The 19,494-nt window shown below is 50.1% G+C and overlaps 4 protein-coding genes across 4 annotated transcripts; 2 read left to right on the plus strand and 2 right to left on the minus strand.

The window, feature by feature from the left end:
* Window positions 1-37: 37 nt before the first annotated feature.
* Window positions 38-681, minus strand: CTRU02_201639 (replication factor a protein 3; the record flags this gene model as incomplete). The annotated part of the gene is made up of 3 exons (XM_036729109.1): window positions 38-108; window positions 346-448; window positions 529-681. 3 exons carry the CDS (start codon window positions 679-681, stop codon window positions 38-40), a joined length of 327 nt encoding a protein of 108 aa, XP_036579260.1.
* An 11,599-nt stretch (window positions 682-12,280) lies between these two features.
* On the plus strand, window positions 12,281-13,259 carry CTRU02_201640 (bZIP transcription factor; the record flags this gene model as incomplete). Its single annotated transcript, XM_036729111.1, has 2 exons — window positions 12,281-13,082; window positions 13,132-13,259. 2 exons carry the CDS (start codon window positions 12,281-12,283, stop codon window positions 13,257-13,259), a joined length of 930 nt encoding a protein of 309 aa, XP_036579262.1.
* Window positions 13,260-16,172: 2,913 nt separating this feature from the next.
* On the minus strand, window positions 16,173-17,211 carry CTRU02_201641 (mitochondrial 54S ribosomal protein uL4m; the record flags this gene model as incomplete). The annotated part of the gene is made up of 2 exons (XM_036729112.1): window positions 16,173-16,951; window positions 17,013-17,211. The coding sequence occupies 2 exons, from the start codon at window positions 17,209-17,211 to the stop codon at window positions 16,173-16,175; spliced, it is 978 nt and encodes a 325-aa protein (XP_036579263.1).
* A 369-nt stretch (window positions 17,212-17,580) lies between these two features.
* On the plus strand, window positions 17,581-18,996 carry CTRU02_201642 (mitochondrial 54S ribosomal protein mL38; the record flags this gene model as incomplete). The annotated part of the gene is made up of 2 exons (XM_036729113.1): window positions 17,581-18,118; window positions 18,185-18,996. The coding sequence occupies 2 exons, from the start codon at window positions 17,581-17,583 to the stop codon at window positions 18,994-18,996; spliced, it is 1,350 nt and encodes a 449-aa protein (XP_036579264.1).
* Window positions 18,997-19,494: the final 498 nt, after the last annotated feature.

A 19,494-nucleotide genomic window follows, 5' to 3' on the forward strand; every position in this document is an offset into this window, starting at 1 on the left:
AGCCGTGTCCCTATACCAGCCCAAACTTCCGAGACGTTCAATTATCGTAGATGAATAGAGATTTGTGGTGGTGGGTTGCGTCGACTACGGCCGCGGCGAGTTGGTAGTCTGGCGTATGTTAGTTTATGGGTTTTAGACATATTGGTGTGCTAGACTGAAAAGACTAGTGAGAAGAAAAGCAGGCTTTTCAAACGCCTCAAATTCACCGCTTGGTAGAGGTAATGACCTGACCGGCGGGACATACGACAACTTCGTAGTGATTCACATGAGCTTGCGAAAGGGCTGCTACACTTTGGCTGTGGCCAAGTTCGTGGGGGGCGGAGAAACAGGCGGGGGTTAACATACCCACGTCGGATCCTAGGTCTTTGGAAGTAAGAACCTTAATGGAGAGGTCAGGATTGACCTTTCCGATGATCTGAGCACCATTCCCATTGGTAAGGTGGACATCCTGTGTGAGGTAGAAATCGATGTTAGCCTCAGACGATGTTCCCAATTTCGAGGGGACGGTATGGTTTCGGTTGGCCTTACGCGGTTCAAAATAACAGTAACATTGCCGTCTGCGTCAACAACGGCGGAGTCGCCACGAAGTTGGACCACTTTGCCGATGAGCATGACGTTGCGGCCGACGAAGTTGTCGAGGTACTGCGCGGTGATGCGCGGGGTAGACGTAGCTTCGGCCATCTCAAAATAAGTGTTTTCGGTAAGTGTGTTGTTCCTGTTGGTTTGGGCCAAAGCGAGGATCTGAGACGATGATGTAGATCCGCCTAGTACAGTGGTTATTGGACAATGGCTGTTTGTGCTTGGTCGCGAGATTCTGCAGGACAGGGAGTAGCGTTGAGATTGAATGGAACTATGCGACGCGTTTTTGGCCACTCCGCGCAGCACTTATCGCGGTGTCAGGTGAAAAGCGGATCTTCCTTAGGTAAGCACTGTCTTTAGCTCGCTTCGTCGAAAAGTAGGTGGGGTGCCTTGGCACATCGAGGGCCATTTGTCACGCAGTCAATTTGCCCACCACTTATGGGGTAAAAAAAGATGCTTCCATTCATTAGAGACTGTCTAGGGGTTATTGGGTTGATTATATAACCGTCTATTCGGTAATTACCGATTTGAAGGTTTTCATGCACAAAATGACATCCCCGTTAGTTTTATATGGGAAACAATAGCCGGGTGCATGGGTTGAATGCATGCCCCGATATATGCAGTGGTCCGTGTGACACACCCCCTCAGAGAGGCAACCTGTTGTAGGTTGATTCTCTGTATTCTCATTCAAATACAGAAATGATACTATTCAGAACTCCGTATACTTACTACCAAATTCCAGATTCATACTGCGTTCTTCTCGATCAAATGTTCAATATTCGCCATACCCAATTGGGCGATAAAGTGGTTGTGTTTTTGGGCTGGCATTGCTTTAGTCATACCGTCTGCCACCATTTCGTTGGTTGGAACCCATTGAAAGTCAATTGATCCCTTCTGTAATTCCTGGCGAAGCCATAAGTTGTTGATATTGATATGGCGTAATTTGCTAGTCGCTTGGGGTCTTTCAGCAATCAATAGTCGAAGAGTTTGCTTATTGTCGCATTGCATGATGTATTTATCATCTAATTGGAGATTCAATTGTTCCATGAGTCGAATGGTTGCCATATATTCTCTTGTGGCTGCTGTCAAAGCAGCAAGCTCAGCTTCTGTGCTTGAAGTGACTACTCTTCGTTGTTTGACTGCTTTCCAATGAATTGGACCTCCGAATAGCATCATCACATATCCTTGAGTGCTTTTTCGAGTGACAGAGTCATCAGCGAATGAAGCGTCTGAGGCGCAGTAGAGGACTCCTTCCCCTTTGCAGTTGAACTCGATAGCGAGGTATTTGTTGTCCTCAAGATATTGTAAGCATTCATATGCTGCTTTCTGGTGTTCAGAAGATGGATTTGATAGGAATTCTGCTAGTCTCGAGCTTGTTCGAGCTATATCTGGTCTGCCAATCACTCCAGCATAGTTGATTGATCCAACCTTCCGTTGATAGTAGTTGATTTCCTCTGGCGTAGCCTGACCAGGACTTGGGACCAGGTTATCTATTGCCATAGGTGTTTGGCGTCGCTTGGTTGAGGTTCTGATCTTGAATTCTTCAGTGACCTTAGATATATAGTTGTCGAGACTCATCCATAGTTGACGGGTTTTTCGTTCTCTTATTATTCTGACTCCTAGGAAGATACTCAATTCTCCCATATCTTTCATTTCATACTCCTTTTTGAGTTGTTGAACTGCTTCTTTTACTTTGGTTTCATGCTTTTTATGGTATATAACCCCAATATCGTCCACAAAGTGGAATACTATGAAGTATTGATTGGTGTAGATACAGTCATCTTCTTGGAGTGGGATAAGGCCAAGCTTCTTGAATGATCTCTCCAGATTCTTTTGCCATAGCAGTGGGCTTCGTCTCAATCCATATAGTGCTTTTCGCAGGGCAAGACAGTATCCCTCTTGTCTGAATCCTGGAGGAAACCAAACATAGACTTCCTCATCAATTGTGGCATGTGTAAATGCGTTGACTGCGTCCAATTGAAGAGTCTCTAAGTCAAATCTCGCCACAATTGCCATGAGACTTCGCAGCGATATACCAGCAAGCGTTGAGGCATAGGTCTCTAGTTCATTTGTCGGTTGGAGATCTCCTCGAACACAGATCCTCGCTTTGAACTTCTTGAGATATCCTTTGCTGCCCTTATATGTGAATACCCACTTCAATGGGATAATTCGCTGAGTGTCTTGATCAATATTGCCAAGATCAATCATTTCAAACGTGCCCATTTGCCATAGTGATCTGTTCTCAATATTCATTGCAGCAATCCATTTGTGACTGTATTGGTGTTTGATCGCTTCACTGTAATTCTTTGGAACTGGTGGAAGTGTCTTTTGGTGTGGATTGCCTAAATCATCTGCTGATGCATCCCATTGATCTCTTCCTTTTACTGTATCCGTAGATTGCAGTGTGAAGTGGGATTCTCTTGCTCTTCTCAGTCTTTGTGATGATCTTGTTGCTTCTGGTGGCTGTTGATTTGTTTGACCAAGAGGGGCTGATCGATTGTAGATGTTGTGATTTCTGCTGCCACGAGGTCTTCCCCTTCTCGCTATGTTTGGGATTACTGTGGAGGAATCTTGTGGTATGATTTCTTCTGGTTCCAATTCTATGACTGGTGTCTGTTGTAGTTCGAGTCGGTCTGTTGAGGTTTCCTCTATGGTCTCACTTTGATCCGATTGTTCTGGAGTTGGCGATACTTCTGGAGTTTCTGGAGTCTCCCTCACCCCCTCAGTTGTTTGAGAATCTGACAGCTGTACTGTTGGTGATAGAGAAGTGGGTGTAGGTAATTGAAAATCCCCTGATTCTTTCTCCTGCATCGGTGTTGCCGGTGTTGTTTCTTGAGCGGCTGGATTCGAGGCGGGTAGTGGCCCGGTAATATTATCGCTGAAATCTTCTCCATCCCAGCCAGCTGTGTCTAGGTCTTGTTCAATTGGATTTGTGAATGGGATATCCATTTCTGTGAACTGGAATTCAAGTTCCATTTGGCTTAACTTGCTGGTATCCTCAATCCTTGGATCATACAGCGTGTTTTCGTCGAAAGTAACGTCTCTAGTTCTCATGACTTTTCCTATTGCTGGGATCCAGATTCTGTAGATATTTGTGCTGTCATAACCACATAGATAGCCAATATGAGCTCTTGGCGCAGTTTTGTTTGACTTTTCTATTCCTCTCTTGTAGTTTTGTGTCAAGGGGTAAGCTCTGCAGCCATATCGCCTCAAGTGTGCTAGTTGTGGCTTTTCAGCCCTCTTGTGGGTAGACTGTTGATGAGAGTTCAGCCAAGTGTTGACCAACCCCAATGGTGTCTGCCACTTGTGGCGTCTTCGAGGCAATCTGTTTGACAGATAAACTGCTGCTTTTGCCAGCTCTGGTGCCATCAATTCAGGAAAGCGAGATTGAAATCGAAGTGCTCTCATGATCATAAACACAGCACCTCCAGCTCTTTCTGCTGGGTTTTGAGCACCAGTGTACTCAGCTGATCTTTCAATCATATATCCATTCACAGCTGCCCATAGTTCAAACGCATTGCGTAAAGCAACCTCCCAATCTAGGCGTAGAATAGAGATTTTGATAAAGCACTGTCTCTCGAGGTATGCTGCTAATTCTGTCATAGCTTGTAGTCCCTCCTTTCGAGTACGAAGAGTTCTTATCCAGAAGAACCCTGACCAGCCATCGCTGACCAGCAGGATTACCTTCTCCCCATTGTATGCTTTGCTAAGTGTAAAGAAGTCGAGAGATAGATAATCTCCTACAGCAGTTGGCCAATGGTCTGGGTTTCTGCGGGAAATTTGGCGAGTTGCCTTCCCAACAGCACAGGCATCACATTCCACTTTTGTGATTCCTTTTATCTGTATCCCAAGAGCTGTTTTAAGTAGCTGTTCCAGTCCCTCAGCGCCTGGATGACCAAGTCTCTCATGCCACAACTTGGCTTCTGCTGATGATGTTGGGAGTGGTTGTCTTGTTGACTGAAAACCTTTGGTTGGTTTCCTTTCTACGGTTGGGCTGAATCTCACAGTCTTCTCGGTATTGCTGAACGAGGTATTGTTCAGCAGAGCTGGGCCAGCTTCAATAATGTATTGACCATATCGGTTTGGTGTTTTGAATAGAAGTCTGCCTTTTGAGTCGATAAGACCCGGTATTCCTGTTGTAAAGATGATCCCTTTTTGCTTCAGCGGTTCTGTCCCAAGGAGCGATGTTGGGTATCCAGGCACAAGCCATACATTTCTGACTTTGATCTCCTTGTTGTTGGATTTGCCGCCTTGGTTTGGTTTGATGATCATTGTGCCTTTCGCAATTGCATGTACATCTCCTCCTCCAGTGGTGAAGTCTTTTGTGACTGTGTAGTCGAGATCATGAAGTCTTGAGGAGTCGTTGCAGATGTGGAATCCTGTTCCTGAGTCTACTATCACACTGTCTGACAGTGGGAATCCTGAATAGAGACTTGCTTCTCCTTGATTGACGATAGTGACGAAAGATGAGAGTGATCCTTCTCCATCAGACACTTCTTGAGTATAGTGGGATGATGATTGTGTAGTGTTTCTCCAGTTTGAGGAAGATGTTGCTCGATCTGGGGACTTTTGAGACTGCTGATCGCTTGCCCCTTTTCGTAGTTTTTCAACTATTCTCTTTAAGTGTGGTTTCTTCTGGAGATACTCATTCAATCTTTCCAGTGCTTTCTTATTTTCTGGATTATCTTCATGATAGTTTGGGCCTCGCTTCTTAGGGTTGGCATGTTTGCAATCAACAAATCGGTGACTTTCGTTTGGGCAAGCTGCACACTTTTGCTCTCGTTTTGCCCCCTGTTTTATTCCTTGTTCGTTTTCTCCTTGCCAAGTAGCGAAACTCGTGTCTTTTAATGGAGCAGCATTCAACCAGTCTGGGTGGAAAGTTCTCACCCAACTGCGGAAATCGTTAGCTTGCTCAATTCCAGCAGTCTTGCTGATCGAACTGTAGGTTGGGTCATCCTTGTATCGCTTTGTGAAGTCGTAAGAGGCAGATGTGTAGTAATCTGGTGCAATTTGCTTGACTGCTTTCAAGAACTCAGAGACTTGAGTAACTGGATCGCTGAGAGCAGGGATTCCGATTGTTTGGGCTTCATCCATGATTTCTCGATAGATTATGAGCCATCCTCCAAGTTTTGCTCTTTTGATTGATAGCATATGCTTGTTATATCTTTCCAATACCATTTGTTGTCTCCCAAAGTTGTCTGGCGCTAGCTGTTTTTCAAGAGCTTTTATGATATCCCTGACTGTTTGCTCCTTGCTGACTTGGCTGATATAAGTGGCTGCTACAGTGTTCATGATCCAACTGTGAATTTCTAGAAGACTTCGCCGAACCTGGTTGTATTGGTCTTTTTCTTCTTGATAGATAGCTTTTCCATAGCTGATAACGTTGCTATAGTTTGCTCGTTCTTCTTGTCTGAGGTCTTTTGGGTCTGGGAATTCCAATCTTGGCTTAGTATTAATCTTGGTTCCTTTTGGATTCACATAGTCCCAGACTTCATGAACGTTTGCCAGCATCTGTAAGTTGTTGAACCAGTGGTTCCAGTCGCTGTCAGTCTGTAGCCGCTGTGTGTATTTTGCAGTTTCCGTAGTTGAATTCATGATCTCTCTTGAAAAGAGAACTGGTCTCTCTCTTCTGATCGTTGTGCAGTTGATTTTTCGCCGTGGCCAAGATTGAGTTCGTGACTAGACACTTCTTGTTTCAAGTTGGTGATTTTGTCGATTGTTGCCTAGAGGTTTGAGGGTATATAGCCAATCTCAACGCCTCAATTCTCAACAAAACGCAAGACGCCCCCCCTGTCTAATGAACCTGCCGTTTAGTGTAGTTGGTCTAGCCACCCAACTTGTAGCTATTCGCAAGGACCGTAAGACTGGCAAGCTCCCCTTCGTGGGTTCAATTCAGGGTTGTGGAGTTTTCGCAATTTGTAAAAAGTCTTATCGGTTCCGTTACACGAAGACTATAAAGTGAACCACCTGTTCGTCTTATCTGCCCGAAGCTTTCAGAGGCATAAAATGAGCAACTAGGTGTCTCTTCCGTTTCGTAATTCCAACCCTCCTGGCTGCGTATCAGTGGTATGGTCGAGCATGAACTTATATAAGGTTCAAGTTAAGAGTCCTGGGTTCAACTCCTCAGATGTGGTAAGTCCCCCTGAGTTGAGATGAACTTTTTGTGATTTTTTGATAAGTGTTGATGATATGAATTGATGACCAGAAGTTCTTTTGTGATTGAATGTTTCAACACTTCAACGTTCAGCCTTGTGTGATTGGAATTGATGTTTTGTTTGGTGGACTTGACTGCCAAAGTCTCATGGGTCGGTAACTTCGTCAATTGAGTGCCCTTGTCTATGGCATAAGTCTGAACTGCTCCCTTCTGGAAGTCGGTTTTTCAATTGGTAATTGTCACCATGAGGTACTGGGCTCATAACTGTCACGCAGTCAATTTGCCCACCACTTATGGGGTAAAAAAAGATGCTTCCATTCATTAGAGACTGTCTAGGGGTTATTGGGTTGATTATATAACCGTCTATTCGGTAATTACCGATTTGAAGGTTTTCATGCACAAAATGACATCCCCGTTAGTTTTATATGGGAAACAATAGCCGGGTGCATGGGTTGAATGCATGCCCCGATATATGCAGTGGTCCGTGTGACACCATTCTACATAAGTGATCTACAAAAACGTTATATTAACGGTTGTACGTCTATCATCACCGTCTTCTTCGTTTTCGCCAATCGCCGCGGAGGAACCGCAGTGATCTGTCGAAGACTTACGTGGCCCCAGTCAAAACTCAATTGGTTACTTCTCTTTCCTTTTTTTTTCTTCTTCTCCCAAGCCCCCACCAGCCGTGTATCCAACCGTTCTAGAGGGCTATTTCGAATACCCCATCTCCATTGCTTCCGCGACACGAGTCACCAAAGTGGTACTTTGTGGATCTTGTTTACTACAGTAATCATATGTTATTCTTCTTCAAACTGCGTGATCTTTGCATGTCGTCGACATGACGTCATCAGAGTCCTATAGCCTGTTTTACCTGGGAAATGTGCAGGTCCCCAGTCAAAAATTTTGGCGACCAGGCTGGAGCAGTGCTTCAGGTTGGCTCACTGACAAGAGAGTCTGATATTTTCTGGCGAGACTGGCTGTTGAGACGCGCAAACAACACATCCGGCATGGAGGTTTCAAGGATTCGAAAAAATCCAGGTTCGCCGCTATAATCTGGGATATGAGTCGTCTTTTGTTTCTGGACGTCATGCCGTGTGGATCTTCTGGCGCTCCTCAGCCCTTCATGCCAACCACTGACGAAATCCTTTAAGGACGCTGATAACATGGATGCATACTTGGCAAGGGCGCTCTTGAAAATCTTGGGGGAAATACAACAGTGTGCTCATGCATGGGATTCCTAAGCTCATACACGTGTCGAGGATCATGGAAGGGTAGGAAGAAAATCTCTTTCCCGATAAGGGACCCCATGGTCTCGGCGGTGTGTGGCGGGGTGCGAAGAAACCTGCAACACCAGACGCGGCAGGCAAAGGAATGACGACGGTCAGCTCGGGGCCGATCCAAAGCCGGACATGAGTCGGAGGTGGACGCCGTATCACCCCACCTTATGCTGGGTAGTGAGTGGGCAGGGTGACCATTGCCCCGTGCCGGTTACCGTACTGCAGCCCAGGGCTAGCACACAACATAACGCGATCGAGGAATTTGGCAGCCAACTGGGTTGTTCTCTCTATTACTTAACTGTGTCCTTCTAACCGTGATTCGTCAACATGAACTTTTCAACAGTCATAGCTGATGAAAGAATGAGTAGACGGGTTGACGGGCGAAAATTTCAGGGTCCATTATTAGCACCACCTGTTACAGGGAGTAGCTGGCAACAGGTGGCACTTGACTAGGGATTTAGAGAAGATCATAGCAGGGGGGAAAAAGGGGACTTCTGGAAACTTCGACTCCTGTGAACTCCTTGAAAGGCAGCGGTTCCGTTTGTCTGCGTTTGATCTGGTTGGGTCATCGTTTTGCAGGGCAGTAGGGCAGCAGGGCAGTAAGGCGAGGCTAGCCGGAAATTCTGCCGCGATGTTATTCGTAGCTCAATGGCCATTCCTTCTCCCCGATTACATACTCACCAAGACGAGGTTGGAGTTGCTTCATCTCGACGGGTCGCGACATGGGTTGGGCGGACTCGCTAGCTGTGGCACAATGCTAGTCATGGCCCTGGCATATAATGAATCGAGAACTTTGTCATCGGCGATCTGGTATCGTGATTTCTTTAATAGATCCAGGGCATCGGTTGACTTCGAGGAGAAGCGATTGTTAGCCGAAGGCGCTATCCTGTAAGGCTTGCAGACGCGCAGCAAATCACGGAACGAACCCGGCACTGCCGGATAGGTATCTGCAGCTGTTTGCGAAACGGCGCATCATGGAAAACACACGTAAGTAGGTACATAGTAAGCAGATAGCATGATTAGGCCATTGAATTCAACACTAAAAGACAAGTCATTGGCATCTGAAATGTAAGAAAGTCTGACACTACAGCCAGGCAGATAGACCAAGATACATACCTACCACACTAAGTACGAGGTATTCAGTGGGGTTAGATAAAATGTTGGGGTATTGCTGCTGCTGTTGTTATTGTTGTGGTTGCTGTTGTTGCGCTCTCCTGCTCCAACTACATATCTGGTACTCGTGCCATAGCAGTGGAACAAACTCTGTGAGGCACACGCCAATTCCAGCTTGCGGCCTCTGTCTCGGCAAGCACGAACCACTTGGGGCAGTTCTTGGTGGTTTGTTGGCGTGAGTGCCCCTCACTTTCTCCACCTGACGCTCCCGAGCTTCCCCTGTTTCTCACCCCTGCGCCTGCCAGCCATGCCACGCTGACCACGGCTAGAAGGACCAAGGCCGGGCCACTCATTCAGCTTAATGGGCTTGGTTGGGTCCCGGGCAATGTCAGTGTCACCTCCCAGACTCCTTCTCCTCCCCGGTCCCAACCATCTTGGTGGCCTGTGCTCGCCGAGCTGGTTGGCGTCGTGGTTGCGACGAAAGTGTGGTAAAGAGGGGACCCCTGGACATAAATACGGCTCTGTCCCTGTGCTGTAACTTCTCTACGGTTACCCAACCTGATAAGCCGAACCTTAGCAGAGCATTCAATGCCGATAAATCCGCAGATAGGCGAGAGCCTGTTTGTAATCCGGCTCGCATTCGGCACATGTGTCGAGTGTACTATGTATAGTGCATGTGTTGCCGCAGGGGAGCGTAAACAGCGACCAGAGCGTCTTGTGAAATTTTCGGAGACTTTCATCCGAAAGGACAGGGGGCCTTGGGAAGTACCATAAGTAGCGTTCCTGACGACAGGTCAAGCCCCTCCAAGCCGAACCCCCAAGAGGAAATTGGGCAGGGTAGCTTGCTGTAGGTATCCTGGGCTAGTTGAGCACAATGCTAGCTTCCGAAGCAGGCTTTGACCTGACAGCCCACTATTGGAAACATGATGCAGGACGCCTTTTTATCTTTCCCCCCTTCCTTTCCGCCTCTCTTAATTGTTGCGGACAGCTCATGGCAGGTAGTGAGTGAGGTGACCCGAACAAAGAGGGGGGGGGAGGTAGATGGGGAAGCAGCCGTTGCTGTATACACTCCTGGCTTAGCTGCATTTACTTTACGGAGAGGGAAAGCGCGGGCGAGTGTGGGAGCTCTGGGCAATCAGAGAGAAACAGTTTAGACTAATGCAGACGTGCCTGCCTCACTCTGCCCACTCACTACAGCATAGAGGGTTCAGGTAAGGTAAGGTAGGTTGCTGTAGGTTAAGGTAGTTGCGTTGCTATCCTACCACTCTCAGTCGCCAGAAGTAACGAAGTAGAAACCGGGTATTTCAGGTAATGCGATTGTGGAAGCATCCCCTCACTTTCCCACCTTAACTCACCTCCCGCCCTGCTTCTTACCTCACTTCCATGTTGGCCGCCCACCCCCAACGACACCCGCCCGTCACATACTCCCTTGCAGGCCTCTCCCACTTGCACATGTACCAGTGCTTCGATTGTTATGAACTCCATCCAACCCGAATCCATCCTTTCGTCACAACTTGCTTGCCATCTTCTGAGTCAATCTCATTCTACGTCGGAGCACACTCCGGCTCATCCTCCAGTGTTTTCCAACCTCTTGTTCATCTCCTTGTCCATAGTCCTGCACGCAATTCCCCTACCGGCTGAATATCATTTGTGTACCATTCATTTTCGACCTCCTCTATCACCACCTGCTTCCCATCCCCTTTCACTTGCCAATCTTCCAGCCCATCCCTGCCCAACAGGCAACGTCCTCCTGTGCGACCTGCGACTGCCCCATCACCCTGCAAGCACTAGCAGTGCCCACCCACATCACCACTTGGACATCCTTGTTTAGAAGGCTGTTGCGCCGCCATTTTCATTGCCTCCGGCAACACAACAATAGCGTGCCATAACATTGGCATCCATCGCAAACCAGGACTGCATCCTTCCAAAACTCGACGCTGTCGGCTTTTTTTTTTTCTTGTTCAGTTTGAGTCGTCCCACTTGTCGGACTTCTTACTGGCGAAAAGAACGTACTGTCGGCCCCGGAACGTTGAACAAAGTACGTCGCGATACCAAAACGGCTCCAGCCACCGTTTCGCTACCGTTGACGAAGCTCTTTCTTGCTCCTTTTTTTCTTTGGCTCAAACGACGCTGTATCACTCGCTCGCTCAATTGGCGTCACTGTTGATACTGTCAACATCCACCATCACCCGCTGTGCAAGACTTGCCTAGGGGCACGAGGTCAGTCGATGTGAAACCTTCATACCAGAACCCCGCAAAGCCTTCACATTCCGCAGCCATATGCCCCCGGCCTTGCTCCGACCTTTCTGATCGGCCTTGTTGCCAACACTTGCCTCCGCGGCCTGGTAGCTCCAGTGCTCCCCTTAGCCCCTTGGGTTTTCTCTGACCTTGCTTGTGATTACCCACGTTGCCCTATCCGACAGCGGCCCCTCCGATTTGAGCAAGAATCAAGGTATACTCGGATGTCCTTGGCAATGCCCACCGGCTCCATTAATTCAACCGTCCTACACCTACCCTGCATCATCAGCCCGTCACAAATTGGCCTGGGTCCCGTCCAGGCCTCATAACACCCAATACTCCTGCGCCCCCCTCTCCGAGTCGAGCACAGCCTTTACTGGGAAATACTGACCAATGGGCATTGTAGCTCAACCTCTCAAACCTGTATCGCAGCGAGGGACAACTTCTATCGATCTTGACTAGAAGGGGTGAATACTGTATTCGCAACGCATCGTCGCAGAATCGTCCCCAGCTTAACCTCCTCTACATCCATCGCCAAGTACACGAGAGGCGTTGAGATTGTTCGAGGTTCCCGCGGCGCTGTTTCTCTTGTTTTTCTTTAAACTCTCAGTTTCGTTCTCCTTTGGCTGTTCCTTGCCATTGTCTTGCCGTCCCCTATCGAAAGAGCTACTCTGTTGCTACTGGCTTGACTCTGCTCAGCAATTGTGTCGAGGCCAAGGGGCAAAGATTTTGGCTGTTTCCTGTAATTTGTCTCTGAATTTCACTTGACAACCACTGCGAACTGAGTAGGTGAGGGCACGCCAACACGTTCATCCAGTCACTTTGGACTGGCGCCATAGTCTTCACGGTCAACCCAGTACAGCCAGAGATAACCATACCTGCGGCGACTCCAACCCCGGCCTGCCTCCCACAGAAGACAATGAATACCCCTCCAAGTTTCTTCAATGACGCGGTTGATCTTGCGACACCGACTAACGAGATTTTCGACAGCGATCAGCCCCGGACTTTGCTCCCAGAACCTATTCCGCTCGAGTCACAGGTAGACACCCCTCCGGCAACAATGTCGCAGAACCCTTCGGTCTACATGCCCATGCCAGATGTCTGGGATCCGTTGGTTCCCAACATGCAGTCAGTTTACGGACATGCTTGCCAGGCGCACTACACCACCAAGCGAGAGCCTTTCGACGATAGGCCGTCACTGTTGCAGGTGCCCTCTGCATCAACCTCCAAGTCTAGCTCGAGAACCGACTCTACGAACTCAATGCAGACAAGAACATCCAAGTCCAGCAGGACAACGGACCCGTCCGAAGCCAGTCCGCCGAGAAAGAAGGGAAGAAAGGGCAAGGCCCCCGTGCAAGATGACAACGACGATAAGCGCAACAAATTTTTGGAGCGAAACCGAGTAGCAGCAAGCAAATGTCGGCAGAAGAAGAAAGAATGGGTATCCGACTTGCAGGAAACTAAACAGGGGCTGGAGAGCCAGCATGCGCAGCTTCAGATGGAGTACAACGGACTGGTGGATGAAGTGACCCGCATGAAGAATGAACTAATGTCCCATGCTAATTGCAACGACCCCAATATCAACTTGTGGCTTGAGAACGAGGCTCGGCGGTTCGTCCAGAGCAGTGCGGATCGCGTCAAAAAGCAAAGTTTCGACTCCAGCCGGGGGGCTGGTGAAAGGCCACTCGGCAATGGGGGGGCGTACAGGCCGTTAATTGATAGTAAGTGGCTAATCATATGCCACAACGGCAATAATCTGACCAAAGCTAGGCCAAATGTCTGTAATCTCTCCAACTCGATCTGAGCGTGCGATGACAAGCCTGTCGTCGATATCAGCAAGCAGTAGCGCAGACATCAACTACGACCACATGCCGGACAGTGCTTTCGAGCAGGCGTAGTGCGCCATTACGGGAGATGAGCCGATGTACCGCTGAGGCTATGTTACAAAGGGCCAGCCGGTCAACCCCCACCAAAAGCTGTTGCCGCAGTTTATATCGTGAAAGTTCTTTCTGGTTTGGCGTTGGGGTGGGTTTTGTTTGATACTGCCCTGCTATGAGCAATAACTTGGACGAGAAGTAATGATGACCAAAAGAGACCAAGTCAGAAGACTTGAGCAGCCAGCCAATGGAGAATGCTGGGTCTGCAACCTGATACCCCGGTGGATACTTGGGCGGTATAGCCGGGCGTAATGGACTTTCCAGATGGAATTCAGCAGCACAAAGACGACCATGTCAACGGAGAAATTCAATAGATATGGCTACTAGCCAGGTACCTGGGCCCTTACGTGCAAGAACCTAATTTCACACCCGTTAGACGGCAGCTGGGGTCGTGTCCAGCCGCACAAACCAGTGTCCAAAAGCAGTTTTCAAGTAACAGTGCAACTTGACACAAGGAAATAGCTGGGTACTGGCCAGCCTATGTACTCATGGTAGTGTTGTGTGAGCAGCGTCGTTGGAAGCATTCGACGAGCTTATTCAGGCCAGCTTTGATGATGCTGACTGGTGCCCAAGTAAGATTCCTGACGTGACAACATCTGAGCATACTTCAAGGCGGGAAAATGGACCTTTGCGATTCCGAAGGTAATGTAAGGTGTAGGATATGGCTATGCTATACTTGTTGATGGAGGCATGGGCATCGTAGGCGTGGTGCTGGTCTCCCACCGTGCTGGTCCGTAACTGATGGAGGACAGGCCCTTCGAGACACGCCGTGGCTAATTCGTAAGACTGGATTCGTTTCTTTTGATCGACATCGTGAAGGTTTTGAAAAAGAAAAGGGCAGTCCTGTTGATAATTTTACCATGCCATCGGTTGCTGCCGTTGAAACTGTCCGCCTGTGAATGGCCCTACCACGATGGCACTGCGCTGCAAAGAGAGCAAAAGGGTGAGTGAGTACATGCAACTTGCGAAGCTCTCCTGGCGGGAGGGTATCGAATATATGAGGAAGCTAGTCGGCCGCCACGCAGGAAACCTCCGGATGGAGCACGAAAGGAGGCGAAACTCCTCTTCCTAGGTAGCTTAGCTTCGGAAGCTTGGCTTGAACTACGTCAGTAAGGCTCCTCCCCAGCCCCATTCGCAACGTCGGTTGAGAGAGTGGCTCTCGCTCCCCCTGGGGGCCAACTTTGTCCGCTTTACCGCGCCTATCTGCCTGAGGAATAGTCGCCAGGTGGTATTGCATCAGAATCCGACGCATTAGGATGGGGTGGCAGAATAGCATTTTTTGCCAAATACCAAGGCATGGGGAATGGGGATCTTGGCTCAAGAAGGGAATTTCACGAATGAAGGGGGCTACTTCACCTTGATCACCTACATACCCCATGTCTACGTCACCAACAACCCCTTGCCGACCGACGAAGGATAGTCATCCTAGCCGGCTTGCTTCCCAATGAATAAAATTTAATAAATAAGGGCATAGGTATTACAACAAATTTGGTTGAAGCCAAATAGATGACCGACTCTTTAGATTTGGCACCTGGGTTTAGGGGTTTTGTTTCCGTCCCCGTTGTTATCGTTACTTCACTACTGCAGGCCTCTGGGCGGGAAACAGGGATGTTGCTAGCCCTGCAGGGCTCTCGAGGAGGGAATCCGACGTTGCTGCTTCTCGTCATTACGCAAGGCCATAAAAATTAGCAATATGCCTGGAAGGAAGGGGGGAGAGATGGGGAGGTGGAGCATTGATTGTATGCTTATTCAGCGGGAGAGGCAAAATGCACTCTCACTCTTTCCACGACGCCATGAAGCATAACGTGTATAATGATAATGATGGGGTTTCCCACCATTTTCTTGGGTCGTACTTGGGAGGGGGCCCTGCGCATAGAGAAAAAGAGCATGGGAGTGATATTGGGGACATGGAAACTGGTCTTGGATTTGGGGAGAAAGCTCCATGGCAGCCAAGATGGGCTTCCTGCCCGCAATGACGTAGCATGTGTGTGCACGCCGTACCGGCGCCGGATACACTTTCCGGTCCCGGAAGAAAAGACCACCCCACTTTACAACACCGGCGGGAAACACGGGGATTGAGGCCCGGGCGGACGCGAGAGTGCTTGGCGTCTGCAAATGAGAATTGCCCTACCAATTTTACTGCTGAATTAATCAGAAAAATAAGGATTTCTAAACCTAAATTCTAATTTCATCGTTGAATTATTTTGTCTGAAAAAGAGTTTCTTCAACCCTCATATTCGCGGGGTTGCTTTTCCCTCACCCCAGGAAAAAAACATGGCAGTGGATTCCGCGAGTCGTTCCAATGGCTGGGTGTGAGTGGGCTGGGGCCTCTTAAGCGGGCGACGTACCCGGTTCTGCCAGGTTCTTTTGACGTAGCATGGCGTATGGTTTCCAGAATGGAGGCAAGTCGGACGTTTCAATGTCTCCATTGGGTGAAAATGGAACTCCGCCGTTTTATTTTTCTGCCTTAATCATGAGGGATTCGATATGCTCATCCATACCGCTGTGTTTTGAATCGACGCTAACAAAGAAAATGGAGTGAATCAGATTCCGAGGCTTTCTGCCGTTGGGGTCGTTTCAGCCGAGTGGCTGACACTGCTCAATCGATTTCTGCTCCCCCAAATTTAACGCCAGTAGAATGAATTGAGCTGCTTTGAGAAGCTCAGAGTCGGATCCCTGGAGCAGTGGAAATCAAAATACACCACACGGACATGCTCGCGAACCACTATTACAGTGAATGGCAGTATCTGCCTTCTATTGCTACATGCCGGAGAGGCGCCTTCTAGTCAGACAATCTCTGCTCCTTGATGATTGATGTTACACGATATCCACAGATTTCTTCCCCTCGTCCCCCTTTTCCGCGCAAGTCCACTTTTACACCAGCGACTCACCAAGAGTCGGGCCCGTCCTTGTGATGCCGTTGATGAAGATCTTGCTGACCAAGTCGCTCTGGTGCGCCTCGAGCATCTCCTTGAGCGCTGCCCGCTCAACCACCACACGTCCTGTCTCCAACAAGTCCTTCACGTCTACATCGTTGACATTGAGACACCTGCCCTGGTCTCCTGCTGCCTCCATGGTCTTGTACAGCCTAGGCTTCTCACCGGCTGTGACGAAGAGCGTCCGGCCATGAGCCTTACCCCACTGGTTGGCCTCAAGGACCTGAAGCATCCACTTGCGGCGGTATTCATGCTCCATTTGAGGGCCCATGAATCCTTGCTCGGCGAGCGTAGTGAAGTCGAGAGGGAGAGGCAGCTCCATGCCGTCCTCGCAAACGACGAGCTCACCACGGCGGTAGCGATAGCTGAGAGCAGTGCGCCAGGCAACGTCGTATACCTTGCGGTTCAGGCGAGTGCTGAAGTCACGGGGCTTGGGACCGTGGGTAACACCTCCGCCGCGACGGATGGGCGACTGCCGGGTGCCGGCACGGGCGCGGCCGGTACCTTTCTGGGGGTGGATCTTGCGGTGCGAACCACGAACCTCCCAGCGCGTCTTGGTGCTGGCTGTACCCTGGCGAGTGGAATCGCCTTCGTAAACGACGGCAAGATGGAGAAGATCGCGACGGAGGGGGAGGTAGAGGTGTTTTGTCGAGTAGGACTCGAGGGACTGAGGCTCGAGGGTTGGGAAGGCGTGAATCGTGACGGGGACGGAAGTGGCTTTAGGACGACAGGTTAGCAATTGCATCATGAAAGCTAACGAAAGGATATCGGTGCATACTTGGTGTCCAGATCTGGTTGGGCTTAGAGTGAATGGAAGTTGTGATGCCGGGCAATGGCGCCTCGGTGGCCATTGATCTCGTAAAGTTGGATGAGCTGAGGAATGATGCTGCCGGGCTGGCCGTTCTGCATGTCGTCTGGGACGAGAGGGATAGGCCCCTCATGGCCTCAGCGAGGCTTCTGACTCCCTTGCCGGCCATTGCGTGTGTGCGAGGACTTCACAATGGAAAGGACGGTCAGAACGTCGTTGAATCGGGGCTTCGCGCGATTGTAGTCGTCGATAAATGGGTTTGGAACCGGCCGACTACGAAAATTTGGCCCGTCCTACGCCTCTGCCAATCAGATGGCGCTAATTTTCGATACGTACCCGTCTTGCACCTCCAGATGGGAGCTTTGTCCCCTGTACGGGGCGGGATATTCCGTCCTTCAATTGGAAAAATAATTATGGAGACCCGCAAAGTGCCATCCCGTGAAGCTCTGGGTGAAAAACCTCCTTCGTGTGTGAGAGCGCCTGTCGTCAGACAACCACCCAACCACGCCCACTCTCCACCCCCAATACAGCCCACATAATGTCATCGTCGTGTAGGCAGGCCGCTCGGCCGCTGCGGCGATGCATAAACAGCGCCACCACGACAACCCTGCCGATACGGAGAAGCATCTCGACGACGCCTGCCCCGGCCGCCCAGGTCTACAAAGTGGTGCGCGAGAGACCCGAGGCGCCGGATCCCCTCGAGCTGGACCCCAACACGGCGGTAGCACCTTGGGCTGAGAAGGATCTCTGGAAGGCTGGAACGCCCCCCGTCGGTTCGCGACGTCGCCGTTATGCCATCCGTACGAGCCAGAACCTCCCATTCGAGCAGCTGCCTTACCAGACCTTCCAGGAGGCCCGCAAGATCCTGGCTGCCGACCGCGAGGAGAAGTTGGCCGCTATTGTCACCGAGATGGCCAAGATTAAGAGATTGGAGAGTATCGACGCGAAGGAGGTTAAGGGCGGAGAGAGGATGCGCCAGATGAAGTTGAGCAGTCTGCGCCAGCACGTCGAGGAGCTCAAGATTCTGGCGGATATCAACGACCCGGCCGTCAAGAGGCGGTTTGAGGATGGACTTGGTACGATTCGCATATCGCGATTGAGCCTTCTCTTCTTGCATTGAGTGCTGACACGACGTAAAACAGGCGACATGAACAAGCCCATCTACCGCTTCCTTGCCGAGCGCAAGTGGCGCGCCTACGAGGCACAGCTGACGGAACAGCGTATCTCCCAGTTTAACATCGTTCCCGATATCCTTCCCAAGCTGAACCCTACGTACGACGTCCAGCTCTGGTTCCGTCGTTCCAAGGTGCCCCCCGGCAAGGTTCTCCCCAGCAATGTCACTGAGGTGGCTCCCAAGCTGCGCGTGACCCCCTTCAATGCCGGCGAGCGTCTCGTGTCCATTGTCATCATGGACTCAGACGTTCCGCAGGTCGAGACGGACGGCTTCGGCAAGCGCTGCCACTACCTCGCCGCCAACGTTCCTATCTCCCCGACCGCCACCTCCGTCCCTCTCTCCAAGCTGCGCGACCCTTCCCAGCTTGCTCTTCCCTACCTGCCCGCCTTCGCGCAGAAGGGCAGCCCTTACCACCGTCTGTCTATCTTCATCCTCGAGCAGGCTCCCGGTCAACGCCTCGACACCGCTGCCCTCAAGGAGCTCTACTCCAACCGGGACGGCTTCTCCCTGAAGTCTTTCCGCGACAAGTTCCGCCTTAACCCCGTGGGCTTCAACATCTTCCGTACAATCTGGGATGAGAACACGGCCGGCGTCATGGAGCGTGCCGGTGTTCCTGGCGCAGACATCGAGTTCCGCGCGACACGCGTGCACTCGCTCAAGGGGCCCAAGAAGGCCCGTGGTTGGGAAGCCAAGCGCCAGGGTCCCAAGTTCAAGCACCTTTGGAAGTACACCAAGCGTATCAAGGGATACTCCAACGCCAAGGGTCTTATCAAGAAGTAAGGTGCGCGGATGTTCCGGGGAGAGCGAGGCGAGATGCGGTTCTGGCTGGAGTGTGCCAGCGTATGACTCAGCGGAAGCTGAATCGCAAGGAGGAGGGTGTGTGGATGTTATCAAAAAGTGTAGAATATGTGTACTCTATGTGTCATCATTTGGCTGTAGATGGGTGCAGTCCCAAGGCTGCGGCTGTTATAGATCACCTACTGTCAACTCTCCCCAATGCTATCCTCATCGCCGTGTGCTATTGTGCAGTGAGTGGATGCAGCTGAGAGAACCTCGGCATTACAATGGGGAATTCTAAGAGCTTACAGAATGCGGGACGTTGATTTTCACGAACGTTACAAAATATGTGGTTCTTGAGTTGTCTCTGAGCCATCAATCTCAACCTTCTGACCCTAGCCCCTTGGTGACTTGATTGGTAGAAAGGCCGTCTCACTGGTGCAGTTGCTCCGAGGATAGCCCAGGATGATTTCAGTTGTAGCGTTCACTTGATGCTACCGT

This window comes from Colletotrichum truncatum, assembly GCF_014235925.2.
Source record: "Colletotrichum truncatum strain CMES1059 chromosome Unknown Contig_0001, whole genome shotgun sequence".
Taxonomy (NCBI): domain Eukaryota; kingdom Fungi; phylum Ascomycota; class Sordariomycetes; order Glomerellales; family Glomerellaceae; genus Colletotrichum; species Colletotrichum truncatum.